The 14106-nt window shown below is 40.3% G+C and overlaps 1 protein-coding gene across 2 annotated transcripts; it reads right to left on the reverse strand.

The window, feature by feature from the left end:
- Positions 1 to 657: 657 nt before the first annotated feature.
- AIFM2 (AIF family member 2) lies at positions 658 to 13665 on the reverse strand. Of its 2 annotated transcripts, none has more exons than XM_070752192.1 (9): positions 13442 to 13665; positions 12127 to 12321; positions 11121 to 11236; positions 10924 to 11043; positions 7123 to 7215; positions 6016 to 6124; positions 3378 to 3530; positions 1575 to 1775; positions 658 to 1043 (listed from the first exon to the last, which is right to left on the reverse strand). In XM_070752192.1, the coding sequence occupies exons 2-9, from the start codon at positions 12299 to 12301 to the stop codon at positions 889 to 891; spliced, it is 1122 nt and encodes a 373-aa protein (XP_070608293.1). In that variant the 5' UTR covers positions 12302 to 12321; positions 13442 to 13665; the 3' UTR covers positions 658 to 888. The 2 variants fall into 2 exon arrangements, with proteins under 2 accessions (XP_070608293.1, XP_070608294.1); XM_070752193.1 differs by having other exon boundaries at positions 13145 to 13454.
- Between the last annotated feature and the right edge of the window lie 441 nt (positions 13666 to 14106).

The raw sequence follows: 14106 nt of genomic DNA on the forward strand, positions 1-14106 counted from the left end.
CTTCAAAAATAATTTTCTTGGAAGAAGACAAGTTCTGTTAATATTCTCAAATTCAATATTGTAATTAGTATTAACCAAAGGAACGGGGTGCTCTGCAACACTGGCTTTGGTCTCTTCAACTTTACTAGTACAAGAAAATATTAGAGAATCTGGCATGAATAAAGGATGGAGAGGAAAGAACTGGAAAGGGAGGGAGGGAGGAATTAATACTATTTTACTGAATACTGGTTTGGCATAGAAAGGCACAACACAATATAAGTAAATCAAACTTCTGTGAAATCGAACTGTCCACTTAGGAAGCAGTACTGATTAATAATCAATTTCACGTGTTGTCACCACATTCAACTTTGTACAGAACAAAGTATCCAATGAAAATATTTCATTCATTCAGATCTAAGGTGTATTCTTTGAGTGTTCCCTTTATGTTTTTGAGCAGTGTATAATCAGTGCTAGTTACACTTTACTTTTTTCTCAACCCTTAGGCACTGGTATTTTTGCCCATCATTAACTCTTTCCCCATAAGCATTTGAATTAAAGTGCTAAAGAACATTTAAGAGTGCTTATACAGGCCATAGCACACCAATATGTGTGCATTGTGTAGATATATCTGGATAAGCCTAAACTTTGTTTTGAGTTCTATAATTGCAAGATAATAAATTCTTCCACTCCAAATTTAATTCAGATCAACTTTACCATATCCATGTGAGCTGATTAACAACGTACAAACCAACTCCAAAGTCTAATGTAAAATACAGTTTTTGCTAAGATACAATCTAGATTTTATGCTTAGTTTCCTAAAGGTAATTATGATTTCATAGAGGCAAAATATGCATTACTAAATCATCACAGTTACCATCAGTTCTGTTTTTGTTTATGGCAGTTCCATTTCTAACATGGCATATGCTGTTGCATCTTCTTCCAACTTTTTGAGATGAAAAGATCTTTACTTTTGAGAACAGTCACTAAAAGATGTCCTACATAGTATCCGCTGATTTGTCCCACTCCATCATTATTTCCCAGGGTGATCAGGAAGGTAAGCAATCCTAAAGAGGAAACACAAGATTGTTTCCAAAAGAAGAAACAAAACTGTTACCTGACTTTGCAGCTTAACTTGCAGAGTACATTTGCCTATGGTAACACAATTTCCACAGTTGGAAAGCTTGTGTAGAATTTTTTGAAAAGAATTAGGGTTGATTAATACTTTTCATGAAGGGAAATGTTTAAAAAAAAAGCTACGTTATTTATAATTGAGTATTTCAGTAAATAGCAGTGCTGTTCTATAAATAATGAGTAAAATACAGTAGAATATACTAATCCATACCCCTAATTGGTTTATGTATTGATTACTCTATTTTCCAATACAAAATCCATCCTAATTAGGAAAAATTTTGAAAAAAATATTGTACAAAACAACAATAGAAGAGTGTACCAGAGCTAATTATCTCTCTGCGATGCTAGCTTCAAAATACTATTAGAATTTGATTTAGATTTAGATATGGAGAAGTACTTGTGCTGCATTTTAGTTAAGGATGTATACTTCAAAAGGGCACAAAAGATGCAATTCGCAATCTGACCTGGTTTATAGATTTTCAACGGCTTTTGGGTCAAACTGTTGATAATATTGGTCACCACAACGTTTGCATGGAGCTGAGCATGATACGCCATTTTTGGTTCTTTCACATCTGAGCAGTCACCAATGGCATAGATGTTGTCATATCCCACAACCTGAAGGTAGTCATTCACTTTCAAAGCACCATTATTTGCCAGCTGGTCCCCTAAGCATGGACAGAAGGAAATTGTCTATGAATTTCAACAGCTAGCAAAAAGCTACATGTACTGGTATTGTGTGGGTCATCCTTCTTTTGATATTTTTTTAGCATTAAAAAAATCCTAAAACAAGCGGAAGTCTGAGATACACATAAAATGGTTAAGGGCTTATTTTACATTTGCCTGGTTTATTCAATGGGATTTATACCAATCCATTTGAAAAATGTGAATCACAGTCACAGCAAATCTAAATAAAGGTCACATTTATTTATTTATTTATTTATTAAACATATTTATATACTGTACTGCCCAATTCCCGAAAGACTGGGTGGCTTCCAGCAAATAAAAATAATTTCTAAAATAGTAAAAACAGATTCCAAAACAATAAAAACATTCATTAATAACCCCAATTAAAACATTCCTCATTTAACGGTCCCAGGCCTGCTGGAACAGTCAGATCTTTGCGGAAGGCTGGCAAGGTGGGGATAATTCGAATCTCCGGAGGCAGTTGGTTCCACAGGGTTGAGGCCATCACCAAGAAGGCTCTTCCCCAGGGACCCCCCAGCCGACATTGTTTGCTCTTTCTATACCCTATGACAATACCACGGGGGCGTTCAGACTGATTCACCTGAACCAGTAGTGACCCATAGGTGATGTCACAATGATGTCACCGGGTCGGTTGGCAACGGTCCATGGGCACAGCCATCTTTCTTTTTTAAAAAAATTCTTCTGAGTTTCCGGCACTGCATGCGTTTGCCATTTTGTTTTGGGGGGTTGGGGGTTTTTTTGTTTTTGAAATTTGGGTGGTGGTGGTGTTGTACTACACATGTGCGCATACATGAGATATGGCCATGCAGTGCAGGAGGAAAGAAACAGCAGCAACGTAAGTTGGAACCCACTCCTGGACAATAGATATGTCCAGGAGAGTCTACAAGTCTACGGGGAGGGGCGGCATACAAATCTAAATAATAATAATAATAATAATAATATGTACATACATCCTCTCAAGTAAATGCTTTTGTTTATTTGCATCCCACTTTTTATTATTTGTACAAATAACTCAAAGTGGCGAACATATCCAATACCTTCCTCCTATTTATCCACTACAACATTGGCTTGCGCAGAGGGTAGAAAAACCCAAATGATGGCATCCAGGCGGGTGGGCGAAGCCTTGCGCTGCCATCGCTACCGGCTCTCCGACCACCGGCAGACACACCCGAACTGGGAGCATTTACCCCTGGATTGGACTGAGAGAATATCTGTTCCCAAGTCAGCCAGCTAACTAAACCATTCCTGGTCTCTTGCTTTCCTGCTTGGTGCCTTAACCACAGCACCAAACCGGCTCTTAAACTTTATTGCATTTAACACCAGGCCGCATGGTGTTATGCTATACATATCTGATGATGAAAGTATTTTATTTCATGAAAGAGCCAATCCTGAAATAATCTTCCAATTGTTCATTTAAAAAGGTTGCAGTATTAAAACTAAGGATAGTCAATCATTTAAAATATTTACTGAAATATCAATAAAGAATGACAACTAGGATTTGAAATAGAATCTCCAATAATTAATAATTTGTTGGCAGAATAGTGATGGGGGAAGTAACTTACTGAATGTGCTGCTATATGCTGAAGAGTTTACTTTTATTCCAGTGCACAGAATGATCAGATTAGCAGTAACCTCTTTACCTTTATCAGTCTTCACTATAATGTTCTCCTTACATTGGTTCAAAGAGAGCGTATGGAGGTTAGAAACTTTCTGATCTATTAGGAAAACCAAAAAAGCAGACATTGCATATCAATGAACTTTGAAGGTTTACTTCAGCTTTAAGCTATTACTTAAAACCTTGGTGATTAATTTTAATTCTATTAATTTAAAACATTCAGCTTTCCATCTTTTAAAGTTGTCTGTCTCGATTATAAAGCAAAGCAATTTCTTTCTCTTCATGCATGCAAAATATAACAAGCAGCTTTAGCTGATGCAATTGAAATTAAAGCAATGGAATAGATTACAGTGTTACCTCGATTTTTGCGGGTTCGAACTTTGCGAAAAGTCTATACCACGGTTTTTCAAAAATATTAATTAAAAAATACTTTGCAGGTTTTTTTCCTATACCACGGGTTTTCCTGCCCAATGACGTCATATGTCATCACCAAACTTTCATCCAACTTTAATAAATATTTTTTTTAATAAACTTTAATAAATAAACATGGTTGCTAAGGGAATGGGAAATTGAACTTTAGGGGTTTAAAGTGTTAAGGGAAGGCTTGTGATACTGTTGTTCATAGCCAAAAATGGTGTATTTACTTCCGCATCTCTACTTCACGGAAATTCGACTTTCGCGGGCAGTCTCGGAACGCATCCCCCGCGAAAATCGAGGGAGCAGTGTATCTGGTTAGAATTGGAAAGTAGATGGCAAGACACTGACAATTCTGAGTTCTGCTGGTCTTATTCAAAGCAAGAAAAAAGTGATTAAAAAACTGATAAAGCTTTGAATCCAGGATTTATCTATTATAGGTAGTCCTCGACTTACAACTACAATTGAACCCCAAACTTGGGGGTGCAAAAAACAGCCCAATGGGCAAACTGGAAGTTTAGAAAACACTTCCAGTTTGTCCGTTGTGCTGATTTTTGCACTCAGGGGTTTCAGGAAGCTTGTAAAAAAGCAACACAACAGGCAAAACATATGTCCGTTTTTCTGAACTTCTGGTTTGTCCATTTGGCCCCTTTTTCACATCCCAGGCTTCAGTGAGGCCTGTGCGCATGCATGAGGAAGGGAGGGGGCAGCACAGGGGGGAGGGGGTACACATGCATGGGGGAGAGAAGGGGTGTGGTCACGTGCACGCATGGTAGCACACTCACATCCCCTTTTGGCACACAAACCAAAAAGGGTTCACCATCACTGGCCTAGGTCAGGGGTAGGCAAAGCTGGCTCTTCTATGACTTGTGGACTTCAATGCCCAGAATTCCTGAGACAATCATGCTAGCTCAGGAATTCTGGGAGTTGAAGTCCCCATGTCATAGAAGAGACAACTTTGCCTACCCCTGGCCTAGGGGAAAACAAATCAATGTAAAGGCAGTTTACTAGGACATGTAATACTGTAATGACTACACTTATTGAGATTCAAGAGGGAAAAAGTATGTAAGCATGCACATAGCTGTTGCCACTCCTTAAAGAACTTGTATCTCTTCCTGTGCTCCCATATTAAATGGAACTGCCCTCAGGATTTTTAACATCTAATATGGACAGGCCAGTTTTTAAAAGATATTTCTCATATCATGTAGAAACATTACAACTACAACATGGACCTACAAGTCTATAAACTTACAAATGTATAAAATATACAGCAGCAAACACACTGCAGTGGTTACATTTGACTAAGGTGTACCTTAATTTGAATTGGGTCATCATGCCCAAATGTAAATATCTTATAAGAAACAGCTTTAGTTAGTCTATAAATACTGTATTTTTTGAAGTATAAGACACCTTTTTCCTCCCTAAAAGTGGGTGGAAATTTAGATGTGTCTTATAGACTGAATACAGGTTTTTTGGCCTCCCAAACCCTCCATGTGTTCTGTTTTCGTCCTCCCTGACCCCCAGAACCACTCTGCAGTACTCTACATGTCCTGTTTTTGGGCTCCCAAGCCCTCCGTGTGCCATGTTTTTGCCCTCCCAGGCCTCCAGAAGCACTCTGCAGTGCTCCACATGGCCCATTTTTGCCAAAGATGAACCCATTTTCATAAAAAATGTACCTGTTCTTGGCCTACAGAGTGCTTCTAGGGGATGGAGAGGACAAAAACTCAAGGTATGGAGGCCAATAGTTATTTTTTCTTTGTTTTCCTACTGTAAATTTAGGTGCATCTTATAGTCTGGTGCAAATTATAGTCTGAAAAATACAGGTATCAAGATCCCATCTTAGGTAGACAATGCAAGCTATATCGTTTGTATGCCACGTGTCTTTTTTATACATTTAGGTTCAAAGCATTTATTTTCTTTCTGTTCTCACTGAGATATTAAACATAATATTTTTAAAATGTCAAATAAACCTGCCTCTAATCCCTGGTAATCTGTCAGTGATACGTTTTTTGAGTCCCATAGAGACCAAATATATCCCTTTAAATGCACACCAAAAAATCAGAGCCCTCAGTGACAGGCGACCTTGATGTAAGTTCCCTATCCCTGGAAAAGGCCATCTTTAGAGTTTAGAGATCTTTTTAAAATGTTAGACCAATAACAAAATACGATACCCAACAAGAGATGCACTCCCTGCTGTGTAAGTGTCTCCTTCACTGCCTCCCTGACTCTGGGGAGAAGTCCGTCATCTGCCAATGCCATTTTTGAATGAATGAGTGTGACCTAAGGACATAAATTATGTTCACTAGGTGAAAGTAAGTCACAGACAGACAGACATAAATTTCATACCTGTTTAATTTGGCAATATCTCAAAAATGCATCCAATCTGTTCTTTTTTTTTGGTCAACTCAAGAGTTTGTAGCTGTTTATATAACTTTCTTGACTCTAGATAATATCTAGATATCTAGATGACTCTAGATAATGTTCTGCCTGGCTAATTGCAATTAGCCACCCACGAGTCCAGAATTAAGTCAAACACATGGCAATTGAACCAAGAAAGTCTCTTATATAGAGAGGCTAAAATGTCTGCTTGAAATGCAAAACCAATTACTGTTTTACAAGTCCCAAAAGGTTTCAGTTACTCACACCAAAAGTTCACTAGACAGGTGGAGGCTTGTGCCAGAGCAGAGGAATGATCAATAAAGCCAGAGTTCAATTCAGACTCCAATTCCACACAGCCTTTTCTGGCTTGAATGTCAGAGAGTTCACAGAAATCCCAAAATAGAAAGCAAATCACGCTGCTCAATCTTCTTTCTTCTTCCCCAAATGCTAACGATAAACGCCCACCAAACCTCCCTTATTTATCAGAGTTTCAGCAGCGTAATTAAACTCTGAACAGCTGCACTCCATTATCTGTTTTTACACCTGCGCAGCTGTTCCTGCCTTCCCAAGATCCTGCATATGTGGGGATTCAAGATAGGGTTATTCATGTGATCTTCCCCTTCTGAGTCCGAGGACCCTCTAGTTGGGGAACTAGCTGGTGGGTTGGCTGCACCCATTCCCCTGTTTGTTTCTTCTTCCTCACTGCCTTCCTCTGCTTGTGATTCAGCTTCTCTATCTGGTGCTGCTGGCAACCAGACTGGTCTTCTATAAACAGAGGACTCCCACTGGTCCACATCAAAATCCCCAGCTCCAGGAGCTGGCCTGAAGTCAATCACAACAGATAATAAAGAATTTTAACTTTCAAAACAACAACATAGTGACTGAGTGACACTTCGTACCTCTTTATTAGGGTATGTCGTCTTAACTTCTGCAGCCATTTCAACCCCAGCTGATCCGCCACCTACGATTACCACCCGCTCAGCTTCTTCCACCTTTTAGGACCCAAAAGAAAAAAAAAAAGGTTATATTGTTCAGGATTCCATTACTTCATATGATACATACATGACTTTGCAGAAGTAACCTTATTTTTCAGAGTGTAAGACGCACTTTTGTCTTCCCTAAAAGAGGCTGAAAAACCGGTGTGTCTTATACCTTGAATGTAGCTTGTTGTAAACTTTTTTTTCCAGTCCTTACAAGGTGCTGAGGATCTTCCCAGCTCTTACCTTACAGGCTTTTTCATTGTTATTCTCGCTGAATAATGTTTTTCCAGCCGTAAGTCTTTGCAGGCTTTTTTTCATTGCTGCACTTGCTCCAAAATAAGGTTCTTTCCAGCCCTAACAAAGTGCTAATGATCTTCCCGGTTCTTGCCAGCTTTCAAGCTCTTTCATTGTTACTTCCCTGGAACAGAGTTTTTTAAAAGCCCTATCAATGGATAAAATAATATGTTGAAGCTGACCAAACTAAATACCCTAGCCAGATGAATACCTGGTAGGCAGATTTCCTCCCACCCCCTATTTTCCTCCCCCAAAACTAAGATATGTGTTAGACTCCGATGCATCTTATACTCTGAAAAACATGGTATTTCAATAGGAATCTTTTCTCCAAGTAGAAAAATGATACTTCAAAATTCCTGATCAAAAAGTCTGTTTCTTCATTCAGGATTAGTGATGGGTGAACTGAACCCGCACAATTCGGGTCTGTACCGAATTTTGCGGTGTTCGGTATGCCGAACACGAACACAAATTTTTTTTCAAACTTCGGGCAAAGTTTGGGGTCATGTTCGGCGTTCGGAGCTTTGACGTCACCGGCAGGTTGCTAAGGACGCCAAGGTGATCACTTCCATGGAATCCAGGAAGTGATCACCTTGGCATCCTTAGCAACTTGCCAGTGACGTCAAAGCTCCGCCCCCAGAATCTCTTTGTGGGAGGGATTCCCCGTTCAGGTTCGAGTTCGACCGAATTTTGCGTAAAGTTCGTCCGAACTTGCTGAACCCGAACACCGTTGGGTTCGCCCATCACTATTATCTATTATCTATTCTATGTTCCACCAAATTATCCAAAATTCCCAAGGCAAATGGCTATCTCTAACCTGTTCTTTCTCACAAATTATGCTCCTCTTTAGACAAATAAGAGTGTGTGTGTGTTGCATTAAACCTGTCTGTGTAGTCACATTTACAGTTTGTCTTGAGTAGTTCAAACTCACAATAGTCACACTGGAGATATAGCAGAATTGATATGTTGGATAATACTTCATCCTGTCTGTCAGTAATAAAATTGGTCTTCTACACATCAAGGTGGCATCTTCAGCATAAATGAAGTATGCTGATATGATATAAACGTATATGTACTCACACAGAATAAAAGCTCAGTGATTTGAGGCACCTTACCTAGATTACTGTCAGTTGCAAGCAAGCAGAGCCACTGGTGGATAACAAAATTCAGAAACTCTGTTAATAATCTCCACTTCTATTAAAATAAACCCCGCTTGCTTTCCCCTGGGAACCACCAAATAAGGCTTCATTGACTTAGCAGGTGGTCAAACTGAGGTCACTTGTGACTGCACAAGCATACCAAGCTAGGACCTTCCAGCCTGGCTGCCAATTTCTCAATCTCGACCTCAGGGAGTTTTTTCCTGTTGGGTAAAATTAAATATATTGGCTTTGGATTTTGTTTCTTTTCTTGGATTTTGTTACAAAATCCACTTGCAACCACAATTCAGCCCAAACTTTTTGTTTGGCCCTATTTGTTACGGTTGTTCCGTGAATCACTGCAGTTTTCAAGTTAGCAACATGGCTTCCCCCTTTTGCTTGTCAAAATGTCGTGAAAATAGTCACATGACCCTAGGACACTGCAACTGTCATAAATATGAACCAGTTGCCAGGCATCTGGATTTTGATCATGTGACCATGGGGATGCTGCAATGGTTGTGTGACAAATGGTCATAAGTCACTTTTTTCAGTGTTACAAGGGTCGCTAAATGAATGGTTGTAAGTGGAGGACTACCTGTATTTTATTTTATTTTTTACAAATGAAGACAAAAATATGTGTCCCAGGATAATGATGCAAGATTAAATTTTGGTCCTGCACCTTTTTAAAAAAAGTTTGATGTCCATAGTTAGAAAGATTGACAGCAGAAAAAGACCTCATCTAGTCTGCCCTTATACTATTTCCTGTATTTTATCTTAGGATGGATATTTATTTATTTATTCGATTTTTATGCCACCCTTCTCCTTAGACTCGGTGGCTTACAACAAGTTAGCAATAGCACTTTCTAACAGAGCCAGCATATTGCCCCCACAACCCGGGTCCTCATTTTACCCACCTTGGAAGGATGGAAGACTAAATCAACCTTGAGCCGGTGATGAAATTTGAACCGCTGGCCTGCAGATCTACAGTCAGCTTCAGTGGCCTGCAGTACAGCACTCTACCTGCTGCGCCACCCCGGCTCTTCATATATGTTTATACCAGGCATGTTTAAATTCAGTCGCTGTTGGAAGTTTGTTCCAAGCATCTACTACTCTTTCAGTAAAATAATATTTTCTCACGTTGCTTTTGATCTTTCCCCCAACTAACCTCAGATTGTACCCCCTTGTTCTTGTGTTCACTTTCCTATTAAAAACACTTCCCTCCTGAACCTTATTTAACCCTTTAACATATTTAAATGTTTCGATCATGTCCCCCCTTTCCCTTCTGTCCTCCAGTCTATACAGATTGAGTTAATTAAGTCTTTCCTGATAAGTTTTATGCTTAAGACCTTCCACCATTTTTGTAGCCCATCATTGGACCTGTTCAATTGTATCAATATCTTTTTGTAGGTGAGGTCTCCAGAACTGAACACAGTATTCCAAATGTGGTCTCACCAGCGCTCTATACAGCAGGATCACAATCTCCCTCTTCCTGCTTGTTATACCTCTAGCTATGCAGCCAAGCATTCTACTTGCTTTCCCTACCACCTGACCACACTGGTCAGAGACAGGATTACATGAATTGGGTGATTATCTACATTTTCTGAGATAAATTTTGATTACCCAGTTTAAATTCCCAGACTAGAATATTTCAGGCACTATAGAACTTTGACTTCTGTTATGAAACACGGATAATCTTCTGCTATGGTTCTACCTCCATGTGTTGAGAAATAGCTTTCAATTCATTCAAAATAATTTATCTCCAAGTTACCAAACATTATAATTACATTAAGTAACAATTTTCTTTCCCATACAATTGATATATTTTATGTTACCTTCATTCAGCATGGTAATACTCTCACTTAGAAAATAATAATTCCTATTTCTAACCCTTTTTATGGATGCCACTAAAAAGGCTGTTTTGAGAATATGAAAGGATATTTTATAAACCATGGGGAATATGGCAAATTTCCAAGTGCAGTAGGCAGAAGGCCAATTAAATTTCTTATAATAGCAGCAGTAATAATATTATGAATATGTTAGCAATCTTATAAGATAAGGCCAAGATTCTTATCTACCCGGCGAATGTGATGAGTTGGCTAATTTGAAAGCCCAAGTCATATTTTTTAAAAATATATTCCTAAACAAAAAAATGATCAGAATGAATAACAGGCATTATATAAATACCATAAACCAGCCAAAGATGGTCCCTATCAAGAAATTTACAAATAGACACTTTATAGGAAAACAAAAGTTAGCAAAGAATACCCCTTTCACTTCTACCATTCATACCCACCTCCTTGGCTATGTTCTCATAAGCCTGAATAGCCATCTCCATATTAATAAGTTCATTAAACTTCCCTGGAAAAGGCCCTTCACTCCCGGTGGCGAGGATCAGATGAGAAAATGAAAGCTCCTAAAAAAAAATATTAAAAGAAGTTGCAGTTGTTGTGTATCTTTCACAATTAACACGTTTAATTTAGGGACACTCACTTTACCATCATTTAGTAGGATCTGATGTGTCTCCAGATCAATCCCAACTACTTTGCCCTGCCGGAAACTCTCTTTGAAGGTCTCAGAGAAGGAAATAAAGGTCTTTTTTGCAAATCCTACAAAATGATACAGAAAAAATCGAATCAATAGTAATTATTAAAGAGGAGGGAATCAAGGACCTCCACAAAACTTTTTAAACACATCTAAAGTCTGCAAATTCTCAAATTTTCACATCTTAAGCCTCATCAATCAGAGCTGTAGAAAAAGCCACATACGACCACTTTTAATGAGAAAATATATCAGCATTATTTGCACATTTATGCAAAGCTTTCAAAGCATAAATAAAATCTGAGTTGAATGATTAACATGTTCCAACTAGTTAACTTTTTCTGAGTCCTACTATTGGTACAAATAATCTCATTTGAGAACCGCTGGTCCAATCTATACAAATAAATGGACCTTTTGCTACTTCAATTTGCCTTGATATCATTTGTTTTCTCCAATGATTGAGAACCATCAAATCGATCCCATGAAAGTGGAGATTACCCAACTGTTCCTAAAACAAACATTTTCACGAGTTGGTGTCTTCAAGATCTCTGCGATTAAAAATACAAAAGGTTATTCATAGAAATGTTCAATGTGGCCTTCACAACTTAAGATAACTCCTCTTCCAAATGGTCACATTATCTGATGATGCTTGAGAACTGAAGCAATGTAATGAGCCAATGACCATTTCAAAGAGGAGTTATCTTAAGCTGTGAAGGCCACATTGAACACTTGTATGAAAGGAAATAAAAGTTGATTGGGAGTAGAACATTTGCGACTTGGTTGGAGTTATTTTTCCTTAATAAAATATTGTGTCATGAAATCAGTTCATTCTTTTTTAATAACCCTGTATATTAGTGTCAAAGAAAGTTACAATTCCATATATCTAGATAACACAGTTCCGAATTGGGGGGAAAGATGGTTCAAAAACACCGAAGGAAATCCCAACACAAAAAGTTACCCCTTTGTACGGAGGCCCGCAGAGCAGCCACATTGTGGTGGAAGGAATCCCTCATGTCCACCAGGATGAAGGGGATCCCCCAATCCTTCAGGAGGCGTGCAGCTTCCATCCCTCCGAAGCCTCCTCCAACTATAACGACACGGACAGAATCATCCACAGAGACATTCGATCCCATCCTGAGTCACACAGCAGCAGCTGAAGGAGAAGGAAAAGAGACCAGGATGTGGGGTCATCACTTGCAAGGCCCCTTGCAGCAGATCTAGCCATTGGCTGAGTTTACTCCTGCAAGAACCATAGTATGGACTCCACTGTAGGTTCATTCTACACTGTGAGGCTTGGGATGTTGGGTTCTGGGTATGATACCAAACCAACCAAACAACTAACCAACCAACCAACCAACCAACCAATGAAGGGCTATCAAATATTTTACTACCACACTGTGGACGTGGCTTATGCAGGACGCCCTGCATTTTCTTTCAACATCTTTCAGTGCAAATTGGGTGCTCTAGGGTGGACCTCCATTTTTGCTACCCCACTGCGTTCCTCCCCCCATCCGTGCAGCAGCCCACCCCTGCAACCAACCAACCAGAACTAACCAACCGCAACCAACAAAATCAAACCACCCATCCGCCCAACCATAACTAATCAACCAACCAATCCAACCAACTCAACTCAACCCAACCCACCAACCAATCAAACCAGCCAAGCCAACCAACCAATCAATCAATCAAACCAACCAACCAACCAACCAGCCAACCAAGGATGGTTTACTGAAGAAAGTAGAGTAGAGATGTGCATAAGGCTATGGCCATGAGTTGGGTCAAACCAGGATTATTCACAACCATGACGATAAGGCTCGTTTAGATTGTCCCTCCACTTTGTGGCTTGTGAGCTGGGATCTGGGCAGGGCACCAAACCAAGCCACGGGGATTTAACTGGAGCGGAGAGAGAGGCACGCAATACTCTGCCGCGGATCGGACCAGGAGTTTTTGCAAATGGCAAAAGTGGGGCATCAGACCTGATTCCCAGCTCCGTTGCGTTTTCTATCCGCCGCTCATGATGCTCTGCGGGAGGAAAGCGCCCTCCCCAACCCCGCCTAGCCCCGCGATCTTGCAGAGGTCTTCAAACTTGTCGACTTTAAGACTTGCGGACTTCAACTCCCAGAATTCTCCAGCCAGCAACAGCTGGTTGGAGAATTCTGGGAGTTGAAGTCCACAAGTCTTAAAGTCGTCAAGTTTGAAGACCTCTGCGCTGGAGAAAAGGAGCCGGTCGGAGACAAAAAGCTGCGTTGCAAAAAATAAGAAGAAGCAGAAACCTTTCCGAAGTCCTCGCTTTCTCCCCAGTGCGGAGCAAGAGAAGCCGAACCGCTCCACCCAGGCAGCTTCCGGGAATGACTCGCAGAAAGTTGGAGAGCCTGGTCTGACTTTTTTTTTTTAAAACCCAGGCAACGGACTTTATTATGTAGGCTTTCGTCGTGCCTGATGGCGCAACCGGGCGATCCCCTCCCTCCTCCTCCCTTTCCAGCGCTGCTTTCTGCCCTCTAGCGGATCTCTTGGTGTATCGCAGCCTCATATTGTGAAGCGAACTTTTGCCAGGAGGTACCTGTTCCCCCCTCCCTCCCACCCCATCTCAAGTTCTGAGGGGAGTTTTGGGCCGCGTTTAAGCGGCGCGCCAGGTCGTCCCTCGCACGAGAAAGCCTTCGGTCTCGGTAAAACCGCGAGCGACCTTAAATATCCCGCAGTTCGTCGGGCGTTTATCTTGACTTTTCCCCTTTTCAGGTAATTTTAAGACCTGCGGACTACAACTCCCAGAAATCTCCAGCCAGTTATGCCAGGGATAGCCAAAGTTGGCTCTTCTGTGACATGTGGACTTCAACTCCCAGAATCCCTCAGCTAGCATGATTGGCTCAGGAATTCTGGGAGTTGAAGTCCACAAGTCATAGAAGAGCCAACTTTGCCTACCCCTGAGGCAGAGGTCTTC

This window comes from Erythrolamprus reginae, chromosome 5, assembly GCF_031021105.1.
Source record: "Erythrolamprus reginae isolate rEryReg1 chromosome 5, rEryReg1.hap1, whole genome shotgun sequence".
Lineage (NCBI taxonomy): Eukaryota > Metazoa > Chordata > Lepidosauria > Squamata > Dipsadidae > Erythrolamprus > Erythrolamprus reginae.

Excerpts from the sequence above, each read along its gene's own strand:
- AIFM2 (XM_070752192.1), bottom strand. The coding sequence starts at position 12,301 with ATGGGATCGAATGTCTCTGTGGATGATTCTGTCCGTGTCGTTATAGTT. Across the intron at positions 11,237-12,126 it reads GCGGGCCTCCGTACAAAGGG|GATTTGCAAAAAAGACCTTT; the intron begins GTAACTTTTTGT and ends ATCATTTTGTAG. Across the intron at positions 7,216-10,923 it reads ATGAGAACATAGCCAAGGAG|GTGGAAGAAGCTGAGCGGGT; the intron begins GTGGGTATGAAT and ends GGGTCCTAAAAG.